Genomic DNA, 22656 nt, shown 5'->3' with positions numbered 1-22656 from the left:
ACTTCCCGCAACAAATCTATCATTGCTTGGACATTAGTCTCATTAAAAGAAATAGTTTAAACATAACAATTATCATTGCTTCAGAGGTGTTGATGTAACCTTACGTAAAACCGCTGGGTACTTTTTCTACTCTTTCCCCAACGCTGTTCCACATACGCCACAGTTAGAAGTGGTACAGCTGGCTATCTGAATATCACTTTTCTTCAAAATTTTATTAGCAAAATTATATCGCCAGCAGATGATTCGGCTCAGCCATCATGTGCTTTACGGTTTCCCAAGCTTGGCAATGATAACTTAAGTTCAGACAAGTCGCGAAACTAGTGTCTCCATCGCCGTGGGCATTGTGAACGTCAACGTCAACGTCAAAAGGATAAAAAGTCTTCCACCTTTCGGGGCCAGCATACGATATCCGAAAGCAGAACTTTCACCGTCAAGTTTTCCTTATGAGCGGCCTGCAGAACACTAATTTCAATGAGAATTTCTACATTAACGTTACATTCTATTGTAATAGATTTTCAATGAGCATCAGTAATACATTATTAAGTATCAATTGTGTTTTAAAGAAATTCAAATTTTTAATATTTATATAACAAATTTAAAGATATCTGTAAGGCAGAAATTTTAACTTCGCAAGACACACATTTTTAACACTAAAAATTTAGCACTTTCGAGTCTCTGTAGTTTTACTATTAATGTAAAATATAGTTGAAAAAGGTTTAAACTTTAATTTCAACGTTACCAATTATCCATTTTGAATTTCCAATGATATTTTTTCCGTTCGCAAACATTAGGACAAAAATTCACTCTTTGTTTACAGTCTACTTCACTCACGCGAAACGTCAGATTCAGTGCTGGCAAGGCGAATCGCTCAATATGAGACCAGCGGGGTGCTATCCCTATCTTAACGAACGGTGTTTGACAGTCGACTTAACGAAGGGCGCTATTTCAAGAGAAATAGCGCCCGTCTGACAGGTAGATTTGCTGCCAACCTTGTCGAGATGTGCTGAGATGTTGGCAACAAAAACATGGCACCCATCGCAAGCCCCTGTATGAGACTGACGTTTACTGACACATGGCAGATGGCATTGTAAAGCTTGCTCTAAAAACAAAGAGTCAGTTTTTGGACGAACGTAGACGTTTACGGACGTTGTTGTTCCGTGTTCCGGAGGGCTCGGTCGGAGGCAACCGACAGACACTACAATGGCGCAGAACAAAAGGGAATACGCTCCCAAAAAGTGAGTATAGTGTAATATATGGTGGCGTCTGGCAAACGCCAATTTGAGAAAAATTAAAAGACGGTTGTGCGCGTCTGTTTGTTCTGGGAAGGCTGTGAAAAATCGCTTGTGTGCGATAATTCCCCTGAGAGGGATGTTCTAGTAACTCGCTTGTGCGCGTTTTACTTTATTGAATACGCTGGTATGCGTAGTTTGATCGCCTCTGGGAAGGCTTTGGGAGATCGCTTGTGTGCAATAGTTCCCCGGAGGGCAATTTTTTAGTAACTAGTGTGCGCAATTTGGCAACTTTTACTCTACCACATGTTCCTCTGAGTATTTTGAGTTCCTATGAAAAGGACGGAATACAGTGGAATTTCGAACCAAAGCGCAATTTTTTTACAGTTTGGTATGAGGATGATGACGACAATGATGATAGTAATAACGAAAAAGATGATATTAATGGAAATGATTATTGTAATCAGGAAAATGATGATAGTAATGACGGAAATGATGGTAATGACCAAAATTATTAAGGTAATGACGAAAATGATATTTATGATGATGAAAATGACGGAAATGATGATAACAAAGTCGAAAAAATGTCTGTAATCACGAAAATGATGGCGAAATGACAAAAATGATGATAGTAATGACGGAAATGATAATAATACTAACGGAAATGATTATTGTAATCACGAAAATGATAGTGGTAATGACGAAAATAATGATAGTAATTACGGAAATGATGGTAATGAGGGAAATAATTATGGTAATGACGAATATGATGATGGTAATGACAAAAAAAAGTTGATAGTAATGACGGATATCATGACAAAAATGGCGGAAATGATGATGATAATGACGAAAATGATTATTGTAATCACGAAAATGATGGCAATAAAGACGAAAATGATGACTGTAATGTCAGAAATCATGACAAAAATGAGGAAAATGATGATGATAATGACGAAAATGTTTATTGTAATCTCGATAATGATGGTGGTAATGACGCAAATGATGATGGTAATGAAAAATATAGTAATGACGAAAATGATCATAGCAATGACGGAAATGATGATGATAATGATGACTACTCGTATAAAGATGAAAATGATTATGGTAATGACGAAAATGATGTTGGTAATGACGAAAATGACCATAGCAATGACGGAAATGATGGTGATAATGACGAAACTAATGATGGTAATGACAAAAATGATAATGAAAGTGACTAAAATGGCTATTGTAATCAGGAAAACGAAGACAACAATAACGAAAATGATGATAGTAACGACGAAAATGATGAATATGACGAAACTGATTATGAGAATCACGAAAGTGATGAGGAATGAACAAACTGATTATGGTAATGACGAAAATGATGTAATGATTGAAATGAAGACTATTCGTATAATGATAAAAATGATTACGGTAATGATGAAAATGATGATGATTATTACAAAACTAATTATGGTAATGACAAAAATGATAATGTAAATGACGAAAATGATTAGTGTTATTACGAAAATGGAGAGGGTAAGGACGAAAATGATGATATTTATGTCAAAAATGATGATGAAAACGGGAAAATGAGAAGGACGATAATGACCTAACCGATGATAGTGATGATGGAAATGATGATGGTTATGATAAAAATAATCGTGAAAATGACGAAAATGATGATTATAATTACGAAAAGGATTATAAAAATGGCAAAAGTGATGATAATGACGAAACTGAAGATGATGATGAAGACAAAAATTATGATGAAAATGATATTTTATCAAGATAATTTATCAGAAGAGTAGGAGAGGGGGTGAATGTAGGGAACGTACGAAGTTAGAAGAATTAACGTAAAATAAATCTAATGAAACTAAATCATTTGTTTCAGTGTAACTGAAATTGCTTTGCATGTGTTGCGAGAATTTGTCATACGAACGGTAAGAGACAAGGAAAGCAATCTTGAATCGCTCAAGATGAGACTGACGTTTACTGACACATGGCATTGGCATGATAAAGCTTGCTCTAAAAACAAAGAGGCAGTGTTTGGACGAACGTAGACGTTTACGGACGTTGTTGTTCCGTGTTCCGGAGGGCTCGGTCGGAGGCAACCGACAGACACTACACTATGTTTCGAGAATTTTCTGAGAGCAGCCTTCCTTTTTAATTTCAGACGTCATAACGTAGCGTTTAGCCAGCGTATCTGCTTCTGAATAGACACGGTTCTTTTTGAAACATACATGTCGGACGATAATGTAGTTTAGAATATTAGAGAATGCTATTGCTGCGGAATTAACATCGCCTTTGTCCAAAACTGCATCCCTGATATCTGCGCAAGTGAAATCGTAGTAGACGCCCGGTGGAGCGATAGTCACGTCATGACGTATTAGTTGAAGAATAGTTGCCAGCAAAGCTGGATGATGTAGAACAACATTGACAAGCTTGGATGGAGCCACCGCTATTTTGGGTGCCTGAACTTGAATACTAGCAAAACATAAAACGTGAAAGCGACTATTTTCGTTAGCAATGTTGTTATTCCGAACGGCATCGAGCAGAATACGCTACCGGTGACCAAGCATCAATAGTAATCGTCGGTAAGCCTATTCGGATCAGCCAACAGTATTGAAATAAAATTATTGCTACGTCGAGCAGACTACACTTACATACAAATAAACGCCATTAAAATTTCTTTAGGTAAAAGGCACACAAGTCACGCTAAAACTATCTCTAAAAATTATATTACAATTGTTTATTATTACTAAAAGTTGGACAGTACGAAGATAAATTGTAGGACTAAAGATATGGGTAATTATAAAATTAAAAATACTTTGCTAAAATTTATAACTAAATGTAAAATAAAAATTACAGCTTAAAAGCGACTCTAACATAACCTCATCACCGAGTTGACTATAAAGAGGTCCGAAGTCATTTATCTACTGTGCCAACAAACCTTTAAGATTTTTCTGTACAATCTTGTGAAATGCCACGGCCTAGGAACACACCTGTTGCAATAGTGACGCCACCAGAAGCTTCGACCGGAGAAGCAGATGAACCACGTGCGTGCGGCCATCCTGATGAAGCAGAAACCAACATTGCGCAATGCGAACGCTGCAATCGCTATTATCATTTTACGTGTACCAATGTAACCGCAAGCTTAGCAGCAGAGGATCGCCAGTTCGTATGTGTGGCCTGCAAGCCCGTCGTGGAACCAGTTCCTAGTGTGGCTAGTTCTCAATCTAGAAGGTCAACAACTGCAAGTGCTAAAGTGAGAGCAGAGCTTGAACTACTACGTCTAGATGAAGATAAGGAAATGGAGAGGAAGTAGGTATATTGCCAAAAAATACGATATTCTCCACATGCAGCTGGATGAGGAAGAGGAAGGGAGTGTAAGAAGTCGTCGATCGCGGCGTAGTACGCAAAGGATGCAGGATTGGGTACTGAGCTAGTCAGTCCCGACTACGAGTGCCAGCACCGGACCATAACAAATCCCCACTGACGTTCCGTCTCGGACCGGAGCCATACCGAAACAAACTCCTTCAGTACTAGCTTTGCCAAAGGTGACCACGGCATCTAAGCCCAATGCGCATGCTGTGCAGTTGCAATCTACCGTTCCGAATAATGTCGTTCCAATCAGAAACCGCCAGCTAATTCCTCAGGACGCATATATGTTGCCCTCTAACGCTCCTAACGATAGTGGTCTGCTAAGTGAAGCTGCAGGAGGGACGAATGATAATCCGTTAGCTCTGATGAATGTTTCCGTTTCGCCATTACAAAACTTCGATCAGTCGGTACACCAGCTGTACAAGTTTGAAAAGAGGATGGATGGACTGCAGCTGCAATTGACTAACAAATTGCCAAGTGAACATCGGCAGCAACCTGAGTCAAATCCGTTACACTCCAATAAAGTGCCAGATGGACAATGTACCGAGTCCGTTGCAGCATCCAATCATGCGAATAGAGTATCGCAATACGATGTTCCAAAAGATAATGGTAACGTGCCTGTTAGCAGTTCGGTAAGTCAAACGTGCTCTAGCTCAGTGAATGTTACCACTTGCTATTGGCAAATAAACACGACAAGCTTGTCCATATTCGATACAAAACCGCCTTATACTTGGCCAGTTGTTTTAGTATATCAAAATATACCCCACACCTCGAGCGGACCGCGTCCAACCCCTTCTTGCTTACCATTCGTTCCATCGCACATGAGTATCCCTCAGCATGTCACGCGCGCCTTTGTATGCACGGTGTCATCTCATTTGTCACAAATTGTTTCGCCAATCGTACCCGAATCTGGTGCAAACCCCGTCGCCCCTCCCGCTACCGTCTCCAGACAGCTGTTTAGTGTTCTCAATGCCCAATATCTCGCCACCAGACACGTCGTTCCCAAAGATCTTCCTATCTTTACGGGCGATCCAGTCGAGTGGCCATTGTTTTTGAGCAGCTTGTAGAATTCGACAGAGTTGTTCGGATATTCAGCTGGAGAAAATCTAATGCGGCTCCAACGTGGTTTAAAAGGAAACGCCCTGGAAGCAGTTTGGAGTTACTTAATGCACCCATCGTCAATGCCTTTAATCATCGATACACTAAGAACATTGTACGGGCGTCCTGATTTGATAATCGGTTCGCTGCTAGCGAAAGTGCGTACTACTCCTACTCCTACACCAAAACCCGAGTGTCTGGATACGATGATCAGCTTTGGACTGGCTTGCAAGAATCTATGTGGTCATCTCCGTGCAGCTGGTCTTCACAATCACCAATCAAACCCTATTCTCTTACAAGAGTTAGTTGCGGTTGTCAGGCCAGGTTTCGGTCAGCCCAATTATCTCGTACGAACTGGCAGCTAGTCAGAAACGCTCGCATACATCCTGCCAACGTTCTGGTAATAGACGTAGATGGGATGGAGTTTTAGAAAATTCAATAGCGATACGCTGAAAACGAAGAACAGATCACCGGGACAGGGATGGCCCTATCTGCTCTTAAACATAATGAAGGAGGTAAAGGTTAAGATGCAGCCTTTGGGTTTAGAAAAGAGATTCAGTAAAGCACTGATGTCAAAATGTAACGGGTGCGGGTGAAAATTTGGCCGAAGGGTTTGTTCCTCTCGCACACTTTGGCAAATCACTCTTCACACTTTTGAAGGCCGTCAGCGTGAATTAGATAAGGGGTTTTACCCAACTATACAACCAAGCCGTTTAGGAGAAGATAATCATCAATTTACAAACCGGTACATTAACGGTAGATACCGATAGCATTAACATTTATTCACATTAAAGTCTTTTTTTCTGTAAACTGTTACTAAACTTAACATTAACAATCAAAATAACAAGAACTTCATCTAAGTGAGTACTTAAAAAACAGACTATTATTACTGTACTGACGGTTTCAGTCAAATGAATTCTTCTACTATTTAAAAAAAACATACTATTAACATCCATGTTTTTACTAATAAAGCATAGTTTTCTGTCAAAATAGCGTCTCTATAGTCGGGAATGCTATTGCTTTAGAGTAATTGTGAATTTAGCTGGGCCATAATGATTAATTCGTTTCTTGGGCCATAATGATCAATCCGTTTATTAACCTGGGTTTGTGCTAACTCTAACCGAAAATTAATGAATGATATATGCAGTTTGACAGATCGACCCGTATACCGTAGTACTAGATGTTTTGGAACTGCGTTTCAAAATGAGTACTTTCGAGTTAACCGCAACAACAGTGTTAAGGTTTAAATACCGCTGCTATGCTGGATGAACCAGGTTTATAAACAAATTCGGTTTAAAGTAGCATGCGGGCCTAGCGAGAAGACAACCGGAGTAAATGAGACAGGGTTTTTGAGCCCTGTTGTTATTTCTTCCTATCTTCAGATCTGAATTTTCTGCCGAAGGGCTTGCTGGCATAAAAAAGCAAAAGCTATGCTACTACATTCCCGGAGGACTGTTTTTTTTAAAAGAAATTCAAGATTTAGTGCACTCGCTGTACCTACATTAAAAATTGACACTGGCAGATCTAGAATCGACAACGACTGCCATTGTACGAGCTAGTATCATGTGTAAAATTTCAACCGAAAGTTATTCGCTAGCCTTGTTAACGCTTCAGCAGCATCAATTTCGTCCTTTTGATGAATTTCTTCACGATGAAGTGTAGTTTCCAACCCCTGGGGATGGGAGGATGTTGATGTGGGTGGCTGCGGCGATGAAGGGTGATTGAAATAATTGGAATCACCGCGTTTTTTCGAAGTGCAAGGTTTCCTGGAAAAGACCTGTGAATTTTCGTTGGTATAAAATAAAAACTATTGCTTACCCCGGTTGGTCCCAGTCAATGTAATTGTTTTTTGATGGGGTAAATTTGGCCGTACTCTCGAGCCACTTTGAAAGCGACGGAGGTCCGCGAGACTCATAACTAGTTTGTTGGGATGATATTGTCGGCTGCGATTGTTGGAAAGGATTTGCACAGTCTGAAGGTTCACCATCACTGGTTGGTAAAACATCTGGATCTCCTTCCCCTAGATCTCGAAGGTACTTTTCCATGATACTGTTTTTGTACTTGTTGGTATTAGTTTTTTGGTTACTGGCTGGACATACTGTGGTACTTGGTGTCAGATAGTAGGTACCATTGTCTGCTCGATATGCATGCGGAAAACTGGCCGTTATGATCGACGTCGTGTTAGCATTGAAATCGGTTGAGCAATCTGCGTTCGTGGAAGAGGTCTGCGTGGAAGAACAAAAGGAAGTTATGTGTCTATAATTACTCAAACGATATAAAAGGCTAAACTCACTTGCACACAATGCCTCTGTCCAGGAATTCCAAACACGGAGCAGTAATTCTTTGGGGTATAGCAATGGTCGGAGTACATGTTACCAGAATAGCTTTCATTTTTATCACTATCCGATAACTCGCTGCCCCTCCGATTCATGATTTCCATGTAATTCACAAAACCATGTTTATTGTTGTTGTTTATGTTATTTTTATTATTATTATTGTTGTTCGCGTAGGTCACATACTGGCCATGCCTGGGAAAGCTTTGTGTCGGTGATCTGGATTCCTGTGAGTCGTCGCCATTTTCGCCCCAAATGCTATCACTGGAACATATGCTGAATTGTTCTACATTACCTTTGGCACTGTTGTTGTAGTTCTTAATTAGATTACCCCAGGTCTTTCGGTTCGGATCATTACCGGAGTTCTTCAGCTTCCGGCGCCAGTTGGCAAACCAGTTGCAGATTTGTGTGTATGTTAGCCCGGTTTCATTGGCCAGCTGCTTTTTCTCTTCGCGATTTGGATACGGATTGTCTCGTCGCCGGACAAGCCAATCTTTGAGCATCCGCTTGATCTCCGGTGTGAAGAGACGTTTGATCGGTCGATGTGTGTCTCCTGGAGGCCAGGCTTTCCTGAATCAGAGTAAAATTGTTATGAGTAACTACTTTGTACAAGCAGGGTCATTACAAGGCACGGTTGTTAAAAAATTGCCAACATAAACAAGTTTCAATTGTAGAGCAACCTGTTGTCACGGATGGTTGCTAGGATACATTGAAAGTGAATTGAACAGCCGGAGAGCAGTGTTAGTGATGAGTGTGAAGTTCACGCACGCGCTTTCAAAAAAACATGGGTTGAGAAAATATTCTCTACCTATACATAGGAATAACTCTTAATGTTTTCGCGGTTCGTGACGTTTGTGAAACATCAACAGACGTAGGAATTAAATAGTAGGTGTTACTAAAAACCAAAAAAAGAAACATGCAAAATCACAGTCAAGTTTTGTATGTTTGCGGCTTAATCATCTACTAAGTATGAAGCATTGTGTCATTGTTAATGCAGTCGTATTCGTACACACAAAAATTTATTTCATCTTCATTCCAACGCTCTTTTTGACTGACCTACTTCGTTTACGATTTCTAATCGGACGGTTAGATTTTTCCATGGGCGGTCAAATTTTCACAGGTAAGAATGCTTTCGGAGAAAGAAGTAAACGCTTATTACATTAATTTATCGTTCAGTCGGGCATGTTTTAAGCTATTAGGCGGACTTCTATTTCCATTGCTGTATCCGAACGTATATTTATAGAAATTTCAAGTTCGTTCGTTATTATTGTTCTGCTGTTTCGGTGACGAAAAAGAAGCTCACTCAATATTGAATGTGGTGGACGTTAAGTAAGATATAGGAAAATATGTTCGGTCAGACTAAGTCGCTTACGTGTAACGGTGCGGTTTAGAAAATATAGCAAAAATTGAAAATAAAAAATACGCAGCGTTCGAAAACGAGAAAGTGTAAACGAAGAAAACAAGAAACATCGTTTTTATTTTTCGTCTTGTAAGCGAAGTGGTGGTTATAGATAGAATCATTGCGGACCGTCATCGGTGTCAGTTTTTTGTCCTCTTGTTGAGATGGCCGCCATCTTTGAATTGTGAAAAATTTTCATTGGTCACTTAGATAACATTCTATGTTATTTTGCAGGCAACCCTTTTCAATAATCTGAAAGGGTGCAACATTATTTCCAAGGACTGTATTGACAACACAGACAACTAGAGTTTACAATTAGTTTTAGAAATGTTTACGCAATCTAGTTTCGTTGCGAAAACATGGTCATGTTACCCATTTTTCAACAAGTTATTATGTTTCTAACTCCGACCAGTAATTGAACAGTTCTTAGGACTTCCTACTAAAACTTTTAAAAATCACAATGATAACTGTGAACCTTCTCGGGTTAATCCATACCTAGAAGTAAATTACGATATTTCTGTTTAAAACAGCACTGTTATGTCACCAATTTTCTACTTTAAAACTGTTCAACAAGTTTAAGATCTATTCTGAATAACACATTGGCACAACACTATATGTTTCCAAGCTTATTATTTAATTAATAATTGTATCTAACGATATGCAGACAAATTTTCTCAACCGTTGCTCAGTGAGCTGAAACTACGAATGATCACCTTTCGATCCTTGCCTGTTCTCGTGCCTTATGCCAGGCTGACGGGGGGATTTTCCTCGTGAGTGAGGAACATTTGCGTATACTAGTTTCATCCACCAAGCTGCACTGAGTGGACTAGGAGTGAGGGGTTGGGAAATCATTCACAGCTTGCCTGTCTAGGTGTGTTTTTGGCCACTGACTGTGCTGTTTTGTATATAGCGCCATCGAAAATAAAGATATACGTTAGCAAGTATTTCAATGAGTGAGTAGGTTAATGTAGATCGTCCAAGCTTCCACAGCTGTTCGATGAAGGACGAGAGCGTGTTGGGAAAAACATGTACTAGTTAAAAACAAAATACGGGAGAGGCAGAGAATGCTGCTGTTTGGGAAGACTCATGTTTTCTTCGGTGTTTTGAACGGTAAGCTGGTTCAGAGAAGAATGCCGATATAATTTAATATAATATTTATAAAAATTTATAAAATTATTGTAAAAGAATTTCATGAAGTTTTATTTACGGATATAGTTCATGAGCTTATGTATGAATTTTTTTAATAAATTCTTATTTCTTCCGAAAACTTTAAGAGAACAGTTTCGATTTTCCTGTAGGGTAACCAACCTATTTTGGACCCCATCAGCAGCTGTACATAATTTGGACACTTCCATTTGATTTTGCTGTAAGTGTCCAAATTATGTACAGCTGTTGAGGGGGTCCAAAATACGTTGGTTACCCTACTTGAATTCAAAAATTCATAACTCTTTGGGGAATATAAATTTTTTGTAAAAATCGCTATTTTTTATTTAAGACTAGCTGACCCGACAAACTTCGTATTGCCACAAATTAAACTGTGTTGTACATAAATCGTGAATCTCGGATGACCTTTGTCATCTCGAGTTTTGCAAGTTTCTGGGAAGTTCATGGGTGTTTTAATACACAAATTTTCCTCGCAGTAAAGTAGAAAACAACTCCCACATTGCTTAGCCTGATAAAATAAATATTCGCCATCAATACAAACCATTTCGCCAAATACCATTTTGCGGAGCAACAATTCTCGGTTGACCATAACGCGGGATCTAGAGTTTCGCAGAATACCATTTCGCGAAAAACCTTACGCGGGATATACCATTCCAAGGAAAATCTTTTCGTATAAAGTACCATTTCGCAGGGGTGACCCACCTGAAGGAAAGTAATAGAGGTTAGTGGATCTAGGAAAATATATAAACCTAGATAGAGGTGACCTCTACGGGGGGCCCAAGGAACATTTTTGTTGTATCACAGTTTATCAACCGCTTGTACCACGGGTATTAGCTATACAACAGTTGAATAAGCTACTCTTAAACAAAAATGTTCGTTGGGGGCTGCCTCCCCGAAGTGGCCGGCGCTTCCGACGGCAGGTCGCCGGCAACACTCGCGGCCTGTGTCCGTCTCGCCCTGAATCATCTAATGTTACTTTTGATAGTTTTTGGTGGTCTTGTTATTGACTAATGTTTTATGAAAGAGTCTAAAATTTCTCGAGTTCGATTAGTTTTTGAGTTACGAAAAAATTTCTGTTTTTTTTGTATGAGAGTCCTATCACAGGGGTGAGGGGTCTCTAACCATCATAAAAAAATTCTTGTCTCCAAAAACACCCACATGTCAAATTTTGTTCCATTTGCTTGGTTAGTTCTTGAGTTATGCAGAAATTTGTGTTTCATTTGTATGGGAGCCCCCCTCTTAGTGGGGGGAGGGTCTCTAACCATCACAAGAACCTTCCCTGGCACCAAAAACCCCTACATGCAAATTTTCACTGAAGTTTTTGGAGCGTCTTTTCAAATTTTCACGCCGATCGGTTCAGTAGTTTTCCATTCTATAGGGAACATACGGAGAGACAGACAGAAAACCATTTTTGTAGGTATAGATTTCGATTCTACAGACTTTTTCGTTTATTTAAATAATAATTTTGTAAAGATCTTGCCACGGGAAGTGGATGAAAAACGGTTATGAGTATTACACATGAGTACATGAGTATTACAATGAAAAGCGGAACAAACTTTTCGTAGTAAAAGGTCGCATCTCTGAAAACACAATTTTTAAATTCTATGTGTTTTTTCTCGGAAACGGCGGCTAGGAAGTTCAGTATCAGCAAGGTAGCGTTTGGAAAAATTCTCCAGAAACTAAAAATGTTCGGATCACTGGAAGATCGCCCAGGCAGTGGCCTAAAGCGCAAGCCGGATGTAAGAACGGACACCAAGATCATGTGCGAACTCAATAAGAACCGGAAAGTAACTGTCCGCGAGTCGCGAGTTTAGGAAACCCTTCAGTTATCGGTTTTCAGTCGAACTGTTCGTCGCCGTCACGTAACACAGAGGTTGAATAGCAAAGTTGTCCGGAAGCGCCCAATTCTCAGCAAGGCAAACAAAATGAGACGGGTTAAGTTAGCTAAGGAGCATGCTGATAAACCTCTAAAGTTCTGGAAACAGTTCTCTAGACGAATAAGTTAAAAGTCGTGCCAATAAAATGGGCCAAAGACTTATCGACTTTGCCGCCTCCAGGAACATGGCCGTACGTAGTACCTTTTTCTAGCACAGAATCCTACACAAGTATACCTGGAGGTCACCAAATCAGACAGAATCACAGATCGACCACGTTTTGATGTTTCCCGATATTATCGAAGTCAGATCCTATCGAAGCGCTAACGTTGACCACAATAGATCAAAATAATGGTCGCAGTGGTCAAATCTTCCGACAAAAAAAAAAACGTTGACTCGGACCACTCACTACCTTGTGATGGTTAAGATGCGCCCAATACTCTCCGTCGTCAACAACATTCGGTACCGACACCAGCCTCGGTTAGATCTCGCGCGGGTAAAGCAGCCAGATATCGCCGCAAATAACGCGCATTCAATCGAAGTTGCGCTGCCGGAAGAGGACGAGCTGGACGAAGCCCCTCTCGCTCGAGGACTCCCTCTCGACTGTTGGAACATCACCAAAACAGCTATCAGCAGTGTAGCGGAGAGCTCCATCGGGCATGTGGCACGAAATTAGCAGAACGATTGGTTTGACGATGAATGTTGGAGGGTGGTGGATGAGGAGAACGCTGCGTGGGCGGCCAAGTTGCGCAGTGCCACACGTCAGAACGTGGAAAGACACAAACGGAAGAAGATGCAGGGAAACTAAATCTTTCGGGAGTAAAAGCGCAACCTGAAAGAGCAGGGATATGCAGAATTGGAACGGCTGCATCGTTCTCAGGAAACGCGAAAATTCTACCAGAAACTAAACTGATCCCGTAAAGGCTTTGTGTCGCGTGCCGAAATGTGTCGGGATAAGACTGGCAGTATTTTGACGGACGATCGTGAGCTGACCGATAGGTGGAAGCAGCACTTCGATGAACACCTGAAAGGCACCCAGGCGGAGAACCATGGTGGCGGGGAAAGCGATTCCGAGGGTACAACAAACGGGGAAGAGGTGCCAGCCCCAACGATAGGCGAAGTTAAGGAGGCCATCATGCAGCTAAAGCACAACAAATCAGCTGGGAAAGATGGAAACAGAGCGGAGCTTATTAAAATGGGACTAGAAAAACTGGCCGATTGTACGTACCGGCTAACTGTTAGAATTTGGAACAATTTATTTATTTATTTACTATTTGATGGGGCTTTCAACCGTTGGTTGGTTCGTCCCAAATTTGGAACAAGGAACAGCTACCGAAGGAGTGGAAAGATGAGGTTATCTGCCTGATCTATGAAAAGGGCGACAAGTTGGACTGTTCGAGTGATCAACGTTCACAATGCAGCCTATAAAGTGCTGTCCCAAATCATTTTCCGTCGACTATCACCAATTGTGAACAGATTTGTGATAATTTATTAAGCCGGCTTCGTCGAAAGTCGGTTTACAACGGTTAAAACGCACCATTTGTTCGTTGACTTCAAAGCCGCATATGATACCATCAACCGGAAGAGCTATAGAAAATCAAGGACAAAAACAGCTTTCCCAGAAAACTCATCAAACTGATTCAATCTACGATGGATGGTACACAGTGCTGTGTTCAGATTTCGGGTGGATTGTCAAGTTTGAGTTTATTCGAATCACACAGAGGACTTAAGGTGATGGTCTCTCATGCCTGCTGTTCAACATAGCGCTACAAGGTGTTATGAACCGTGTGGATATAAACACGTGGGGCACGATCAACATGTCTAGTCAACTCGTCTGCTTTGCCGATGCCATGGATATTATCGGCAGAACATCGGTGGCGGTGGCTGAACAGTACAGCAGACTAAAGCGCGAAGCAGAAAAGATTGGGTTAAAGGTAAATACGCCTAAAACAAAATACATGCTTGCCAGCGGAACCGAGGCCGACCGACGCCGCTTGGGCAGTAGTATATTGATTGACTGCGATGAGTTTAGGTAGTCGACGAATTTGTCTACCTTGGCTCACTGGTAACGGCAGACAATGATATCAGCCATGAGACTCGGAGGCGTACTATCAGCGTTCAGGCGTACTTTACAAGCAATTGCGGTCGAGCGAACTAAGTACCCGTACACAATGCACCCTGTACGCTTAGTAGACCGATTGTTCTCTACGGGCATGAAACATGGACAATGCTCGAGGATGATCTGTGAGTGCTCGGAGTTTTCGAACGACGAGTGCTAAGAACGATCTTCGGCGGCGTACTGGAGAACGGAGTATGGAGTACCCATTATTCAAAAGGTGGTTTAAGCTGGACGGACGGTGGGCAGGGCATGTTGCAAGTATGCCGGACAACTAACCTGCAACGATGGTGTTTGCCTCAAATCCGGTTGGAACAAGACGACCAGGAGCGCAGCGAACAAGATGGTTAGACCAGGAGGAGCGAGATCTGGCGGAGAGTACTCGGTGTCCGAGGAATTGGAGAGCGGCAGCCAACAACCGAGTTATTTGAAGAAACCTTGTTCAACAGGCTTTGTCTTAAGACGCAAGCCACCTAAGTAAGTAAGATATCTCTGCAGCAAACGCAGTATACAAAAACTGGCTAAAGGTGGATCGATACGTTGGGACGAACGTGTTGCTAGAATGCCGGATAACTGTCCTGCAAAATAGTTTTCGCATCGAATCCGGAAGGAACAAGAAGAGGGTAATGCGAGCGAGGTGTAAGACCAGGTGGATCGAGATATGTGGTCCGCGGAATGTCCGCGGAACTGGAGACTAGCTCTCACGTACTGAATTAACGGGTGACAACTAAAATTTTGGAATTTTTTCGAGGTCCCTATGCACAACAACAAACGAGCTCAGGGAGAAATGAGAGTATGTATATGTTAGCTCTTTCTCTCCTCTTTTGCCAGTATTTTTTGTTTTGTTTATGCTTGCCAAGTTTAGTTTAAAATGGCGTTAAAACAAGAAGTATTCCGCGAGCACATTTTACACTTCGACGAATTGCACAAATATTTTGGCAAAAACTATACGGTACAACATTTTAAAAGCGAGAATATTGCAGCTTCGACTTTTTACCATATCCTAAGATCTCCACCAACTACTCGCAAGCAAGGCAGTGGAAGGCCCGCCTTTGTTCTCTTTCTCGTGCTTTCAACAACAAGAATTCCGTGAGCCAACGGGATGCTGCGAAAAAGCTCAACGGTTCCCACCAGCACATCTGCAAAACATTGAAAAGAGTCGGAATAAAGTGCCGAAAGAAGACAAGAGCCCCGGAATACAATGAGCGATAGATTTAGACGCTCAAATCCCAATGTCGCTGGTTGATAAAAAAATATTCCGGAAAATGCTTTGTTTTGGACGAAAAAAGTGACTTCCCTCTTTCTAAAACCCACATTCCCGGAAATAATCGACACTATTCTATGGATTAGGCTTGGCATACACTTTTCGCTCCGATTTTGCTCTTTTGATTACAGCATCTCAGCCAAACAAAATTTCAAAAAGCGATGTATTGGGCGTTTGGATGTAGAATTAGTTATTATCTACAACATTGCGGAAGTAAGCATTACTATGCCTTTTGCATTTATGGCGCTATAAGGCTGCTATGCATATAGTTTCTTTAGGAATATTTCTTGGTATAACAAGCCCCTTCTTGTGAGAGAAATTTTTGGGTGATTAATTTTAACCCATTATGACCCGGGTATACCTAAATTTGGACCAAATGAAGTGAAACTCTGTAATCTATTATATTATGGCTCGAATGTGTCGGGAAACGCAAAATCGTCATTTGGAATGCTTTCAAGGCCAAAATATCGAAGGTTAAATATTTTATAGGCTCAGTTTCAAACAAACAAATTTTTTTACAGATTTCTTACCGAATTTTGTGATAGACTTTACATATAAATACTAATTTACATGTCAGGTAATGTTTCGTCACTAAATGTAGACTTTTTCATGCGTTTTGGAGACAAAAATTTTTTCGCCATTTTTTCAACTTTTTTTCCGCCATTTGTCACAACTTTGCACTGTTGAAAATACAGATGAAATGACAAAAACTGACAAATTATATCACACACACATCAGATTGATGTCTTATCTCTCTTGTAGTGATATATTAATAATGCTAACTATTGAAATTCAGCAGTAAACAGGTTTTGAAGACGAGGTATGATATATCATACGCTGGGTCATAATGGGTTAAGTGAGATACGAAATTTATTTTCTCGTACACTCGAGATACAGATTTGGTACTTTCGGCGAAGTTGTAGTAAATATCAATGCAAACAACTTTGTTAAAGACACCATACTTGTATCTCTTCATGGAAATTGTCTATGAAGCGTTATTCGTGGACAAACCCTTCAAAACAGTTTTTAAACCCTGACTTATTCTGGTCAACTTTTATGTGTTCATAGTGTTCTAGAAAGTTGTTTATCTTACTAAAATCAACGTTTTTGTAGAACATTATTAGACGCGATTTTGCAGTTTCGGAGATTTTGAGCATTTTTGATGAAAAATAGTACTACTTTGAGCTTAAATATTTCCCAAGGCAGCAAGGTAAACAAAGCTCGAAGTTGCTATTTGTTAGCTTATATGATGCACTTATTGTGTACAGTAACCAAAATATAAAAAATAATTCCATGTCAATGAACTGACGCAACTTTGCACATCCATTTTTCCTACTCTGAAAGTGAAATTACTTTCCAGTCGTATAAAAATAAGCAAAACAATGATGTAATGGATTAAATTTAACTAAACAATAGGTAAACATCCCTTCTTTAGAATGGTATTGGGTACTAATGGTTATGTTAACAAACAAATGCGTTAGAGCTGTCAAAGGCGCAATGCGCCTAAGTGTTGCAAGTAACCCCTGTGTTGCAAGTGTCCCCGGATGACGGTAGTTTTTTAGCTACTGCAGGGTTTGGGTAGACAAACTGTGTAGCTTGTCTAAAACCCTGTGTTTCATTCCAACGGGATACTATTTCTAGCTTTTCCCATGTCATCAGTTCGCCTTTCACGGCGGATGTGGAGGTGCCCAGAAATGGTTCAGGACCAATAAATGGCTGAAGTGATCCTTGTCTTGCTAGGTTCCTCAGCAAATTCATTGCCCTCGATTCCGCAGTGACCGGGCACCCAAAGTAATAAAACTTTGTTTTGGCGGGAGAGCTCCCTCAATGCTGTGTTGCACTTCCAAACTAATTTGGACACGAATTTGGGGGACTTGAGTGCCAGTAGTGCTGCTTGGCTGTCCGTGAAGATACCGATTTTCGCATGCCTGTACTTTCGTTTCAAGCATTTTGTTGCACAGATGTTTATTGCATATACTTCTGCTTGAAAAACGGTGGGCCACTTTCCTAATGAGATAGTTTCCATGATGCCGGGTCCGTAGACTCCGGAGCCTGTGAACAGGCCTCCATTTTTGAAGCAGATAGTTCCAGATAGAAGATCGGGCCCTCCATTATTCCAGATTGAGCGATCTGTTTCAATCACCTCATATGGAACGTCCATATTGGGCCTGGCTTCCATGCAGTCAGAGATTGTAGTTAGTAAGGGTGTCAGATTGAACTCCCGAAGTATGCGAAGATGGCCGATTTGGTCACCTTCGAGAATAGTTTTACTCCTTTGCAACTGTAGTGCGCCGAGCTCTGCTTCCTTCTTCACATGAAGATGCAAAGGCAGTAAGCATAGCATTGCCTCCATAGCTGCAGTAGGTGTTGTACGCATGACCCTGGTAACTGTAAGACAGGCCAGGCGCTGAACTTTGTTTAGTTTGGCTTGGGCTGTCACCTCATTCACCTTTGGTCACCATACGACTGCAGCATAGGTTATCCTAGGCCGTGCTATAGTAGTATATGACCAAAAGGCTAGTTGAGGTTTCAATCCCCAGGTTTTGCCAAACAGTGAGCTGCATGCCCAGATAGCCGAAGTTGCTTTCTTAACAGCACAATCTAGGTGGGCAGCCCAGTTCAGTCTTCGTTCAACCGAAACAAATGGTTTTTGACCTGTAGCATAATCTGCCTGGAACTTTTGCTTGATTTGCATGTCCTTTTTCTAATATTAATTTTAGACACTTCGGTGATGCATTCGTGTCGGTACCAAATGTAAAAAGATATTAGTGTATTTATTTTATAGTTACATCACAGTTGGTTATATGGTGTGCATTCTTTTAGATAGTCAATCATTTTTTTTTCAGAACGGGTTTCGTGCCAGAGTGCTCTTTGTAGTTGTAGGAGAAGGCTCCTCCTACAAGGAGGAGAAGGTGTCGTGCATCGATTGTTGTTCCGCAGCATTCACAGGCTGGTGGTGAATTTTTTTCGAGTAAGAAGCTGTAAGTTAATCTCGTGTGTCCATTTTTTTTAGTTTTTTAGTCTCGCATTTCACTTCACGTAATTTCACGTCACCTATTGAGAATCACTGGTTGTCCCAAAGCTGTCGAATTGCACGGTTGATTTCTCTCATCGCGTCTTCTGCTGGAATAGCTACTGAAATTGCTGTATTATTTCTGGCTTCTTTTGCTTGTTCTGGATGGGAAAGTGCGTAGGATTGTCTGAATCATTTTTTCAAATCAAGGTAGAAAAATTCGCAAGTTGCCAATATTTTGCAGAGAACCCGAAAGAGGCCGATTACTTTGAGGCATACCCCGTACCCATTGGATGAGCGCTGTTGACGAGGATACTAGAGCAGCGGGTGTTAGGGGCGACTGGGGAGCGGCAGCCCAAGACAGAAAAATGTGAGAGACGGCTCTTGAATTCGGCATGAATTTGATAAGCGAATTGGCGCCGAAAAAGTAAAGTAAGTAAGTATAAACTTGTCACCGGTTTGGGTATCAATTGGGTGTTTACATGTGACTGGTTAATTCGTTAACTTTTGACAATGCTTAATGTTTATGTTTATTCCAAAAATGACTTGACAAATATGATTTTTTTCTTGCGAATCGATGCGTAGAAGTCGATCCGTGCAAAAATATTGAAAATCGGCCAGGCAATCGCAGAGTTATTAGCATTTAAAAACTAATAACTTTTCGTGACTATCGCCTTCTTAGATCTCTTGGAATGACATCCTATCTTCTCGTATGACGTACATAGTCCAAAGTAAAGATTATATTTAGCGGTTGTTTAACTGCGTTAGTTGAAAAGACTGCAATAAAACCGTATTCTTAGGCTCTTTAATCACTTTAATCACGAATGAAGTAATTACTTCATTCTCTGCCCGAGAATATCGCCATCGCTGGCAAGTAGATGGAAATCTTTAGTCGAAGCTGTAAGTATCAACATATTATTCTCTCAAAATATCATTTTTTCGGTAGCTATTCTCACTTGTAGAAAACGACAATTTCATTCTAAAAGTTTAAAGACGCTTTCTATCCCACTCCGTTTTTTTATTCGACAGTCTTCGCAGCTAAAGTACAGAACAATTGTGGAGCTATAGTGCAACGATCCTATTTAGCAACTGCTAGTTAGACCAGTGTCGTACCCTGAGGCAAACTGGGAGGGTAATTGAGTATTCATATGTTATTTATTACAGGAAGCATTATCGACTTCGAGAGTAGAGTGTTGGGAGTATTTCAGGAAGACAATCATTCACCATTTCGTGAATTAGGCTTGATTTTCTCATTTTCTCCGTCTTTGAAGTCAGATAGAGTTATTAGTTTTAAGTTGAAGAAAATAGAAAGGAAGGCAAGGAAATATCTACAAAACAGTTGGGACGAGGAGGGTTTGTTATTTAACGACTCTAGTATAAAATTGTGGAAGTTGATAGCTGAATTGAAGATATGGGATAACGATAGCACGTGATGTAGGAAAGCCGGAGGTTTCCAGATCACAAAATGCAAAGATTTGCCAGTTCAAATCTTTTTAAGTAACATTTGTCTGAAACACAGAAGTATAACAAGAACCTATTGCTTAGGGAAACAAGCGAATGAGCTGCTACATTACCGATTAACGAAATTTTCTAGGAAGGTAATTAATTTTGTGTACTTTGAAGTTCAAAGTTTGAACAGGAATTGTAGCGTAAGAATTGATGCATAGAGACAAGGATGTCACAAAACGAAAATTAAACATAAGCATAAAACTAACGAAAAACCAGAGCAACTTTATCACGCAGTGATATGTACTCGCTGCCACAAACTGGAACTCGAATTATCTCGTTCGATGGCGTTGTTACAGGAGATTTATTGGAAGCAAGAATGTTGCTGCATTCTATCGTTCACTCTGTAGTACCTACATACATTTCACGCCAAAGCCGCCGTGCAATATGAAAAGGAACGAACGAGTGACGACGAGAGCAAGCAAGGCTTTTTCGGCGCTTGGTGTGATAGAGCTCTCTAGGCACTACGGCTGTGGAGGAAATTGGAAAAGCTTTATCCTCTAGATGAGTATCACGTTCCAGCCAAGCCAGCACTCTCTAACGGACACTTCTGTTTGGCTGACGTTGTGTGACGAGAGTGGGCTATGCTCGTCTGATGGTAAATCAACATCAAGCGACGCGGCACGTGGTCTCAAATAATGGAACGCTGCACAGTGATCCGCGTGCTCCTTGTATGTGCCATTCATTCGAGGGATTTCGAACAGTTTATGTGTGATTTAGTAATTATGTGTTGTCCGTTGTTCTTCGATAGCGCTGTAGCCTAAGGAATACAGCTGGCTGTATGGTTCGAAATGTGAATGCTTAAAGCACAAATACAAGTCGGTTTTGTGCTTTGCATATTTTGCGACCGTGGATGATAATGTCGACTTGCTTACTGTTGATGCCATCCTTGGCTGCGCTGTTGATGGTGACGACGATTCGTTCGGCTAGCATTTTTTTGGAGATGGAATGTACGATGTAGCATCACGTGGTTTGGTTATGGAAATATCAAGGCGGGCTGAGAGAAGATCGGTAGTGTTGCCTTCACCTGGTCCTCTCAGCATTTTCTTTCCATTTCCAAAGCTATGCTTCGGTGTTCCTTTTGCGGAGTTGTAGCCGTCGTCACGTCACAGGCGATTAGATGACTGCAATTTTCTCCGTGGGGTGTTTTGTAAGTAGTCTTCACGATTTTATGGCACTTGGAAGGCTCAAGGGTCCTTGGAGATGGCGGGGAATAATAGGGGTAACAGTCGGCCAATCAGGTTGCATTGTAAAGCACTGATACTGACATGTTGCGGTAGAGAAACAAGACCGCAAAAGAAAAGCGGAGAAGATTACGCCATCAACAACAAGTCACAGAAAAACAGGAGCGCAGCATTCAAAGGAAGTGTATTTTTCCGAGTAAATTGTGAGTGCGCGACTGTTGCCACTGCTGCAACCGTGCAACCGTCGTCGGTCGGATCGGAGCCGAAAAGGGAAGGAAAAGAGCCCTTGTGGTGATGATTGTCGGTGCGCTTATGCCTGCGTGGGGTAAAATCATAGCCAATCGGTCGCTTTGGTGGCGATTTAAAGAGCTGATTCGAGCCCGCTCCCCTCTGTTGGAACGAAATTTTCACCAATCACCGAGGAGAAAAATGAGTTGAGTTCGCCAGTTGACGACGAGCAAGTGAACATTCGAATAGGAAAACAGAACCAGGGAGGAGCACATTCGTGTCATGTTGCCATGATTTTCGTTCACTCATCATCACCATGTGCGCATCGGAAAGCCTCTTGCCTGGAGGTCTGGGAACTGAGCATTCGGATCGGGTTCACAAAAGTGGTTCGCAAAGGAAGGATTTGTTACGAAAAGTAATAGGAGAGCAAAACTGGCAGGAGTTAGCGTAAAGGAAGTGTGAGCTGGTGTTTCTATGATATTTCCTGCTGGGGTGTGTGATTTCACAGACTCGCTCTTCAAAAACGGGCATCATCGATTTCCGAACGCCGAGATTGGTCGTTCTAGGTTCCTTTTAGTATCCGGAGTGCATGCATCGATGCAGGTCGCGCGTGGCAAGCGGTCGAAATCTATTTTGGGCCGACTTCGCGGGCAAATTCTAGTGTGATCAATTTCAATTTTGCGCTCGAACAGGAGAGCACACCCTGACGCGGGTCGTTCGAATTCTTTCACCTTGCGCGGCAAATGTCGTGGTTTTACGGTCCGAGTTCCGAGAGTACTAGATTACTTTCAAAACTTTTTCTTTGCCACTAGGCGTACAGCTTCGGAAGGAATAGTTTTTCTAGTTTCTACGGAGTTCGGTAACGATTTGTGCCATTTCTGA

At 41.2% G+C, this 22656-nt stretch overlaps 1 protein-coding gene across 1 annotated transcript; it reads right to left on the bottom strand.

Moving 5' to 3' along the window:
• Positions 1–6468: 6468 nt before the first annotated feature.
• On the bottom strand, positions 6469–21295 carry LOC128740222 (GATA zinc finger domain-containing protein 14). Its single transcript, XM_053835755.1, has 5 exons — positions 21238–21295; positions 19694–19754; positions 7987–8596; positions 7512–7918; positions 6469–7459 (listed from the first exon to the last, which is right to left on the bottom strand). Exons 1-5 carry the CDS (start codon positions 21293–21295, stop codon positions 7255–7257), a joined length of 1341 nt encoding a protein of 446 aa, XP_053691730.1. The 3' UTR covers positions 6469–7254.
• Positions 21296–22656: the final 1361 nt, after the last annotated feature.

The sequence above is a fragment of the Sabethes cyaneus genome, chromosome 3 (assembly GCF_943734655.1).
Source record: "Sabethes cyaneus chromosome 3, idSabCyanKW18_F2, whole genome shotgun sequence".
NCBI lineage: Eukaryota > Metazoa > Arthropoda > Insecta > Diptera > Culicidae > Sabethes > Sabethes cyaneus.
The sequence above is the reverse complement of the archived record's forward strand: the minus strand, read 5'-3'. Positions and strand labels throughout refer to the sequence as shown.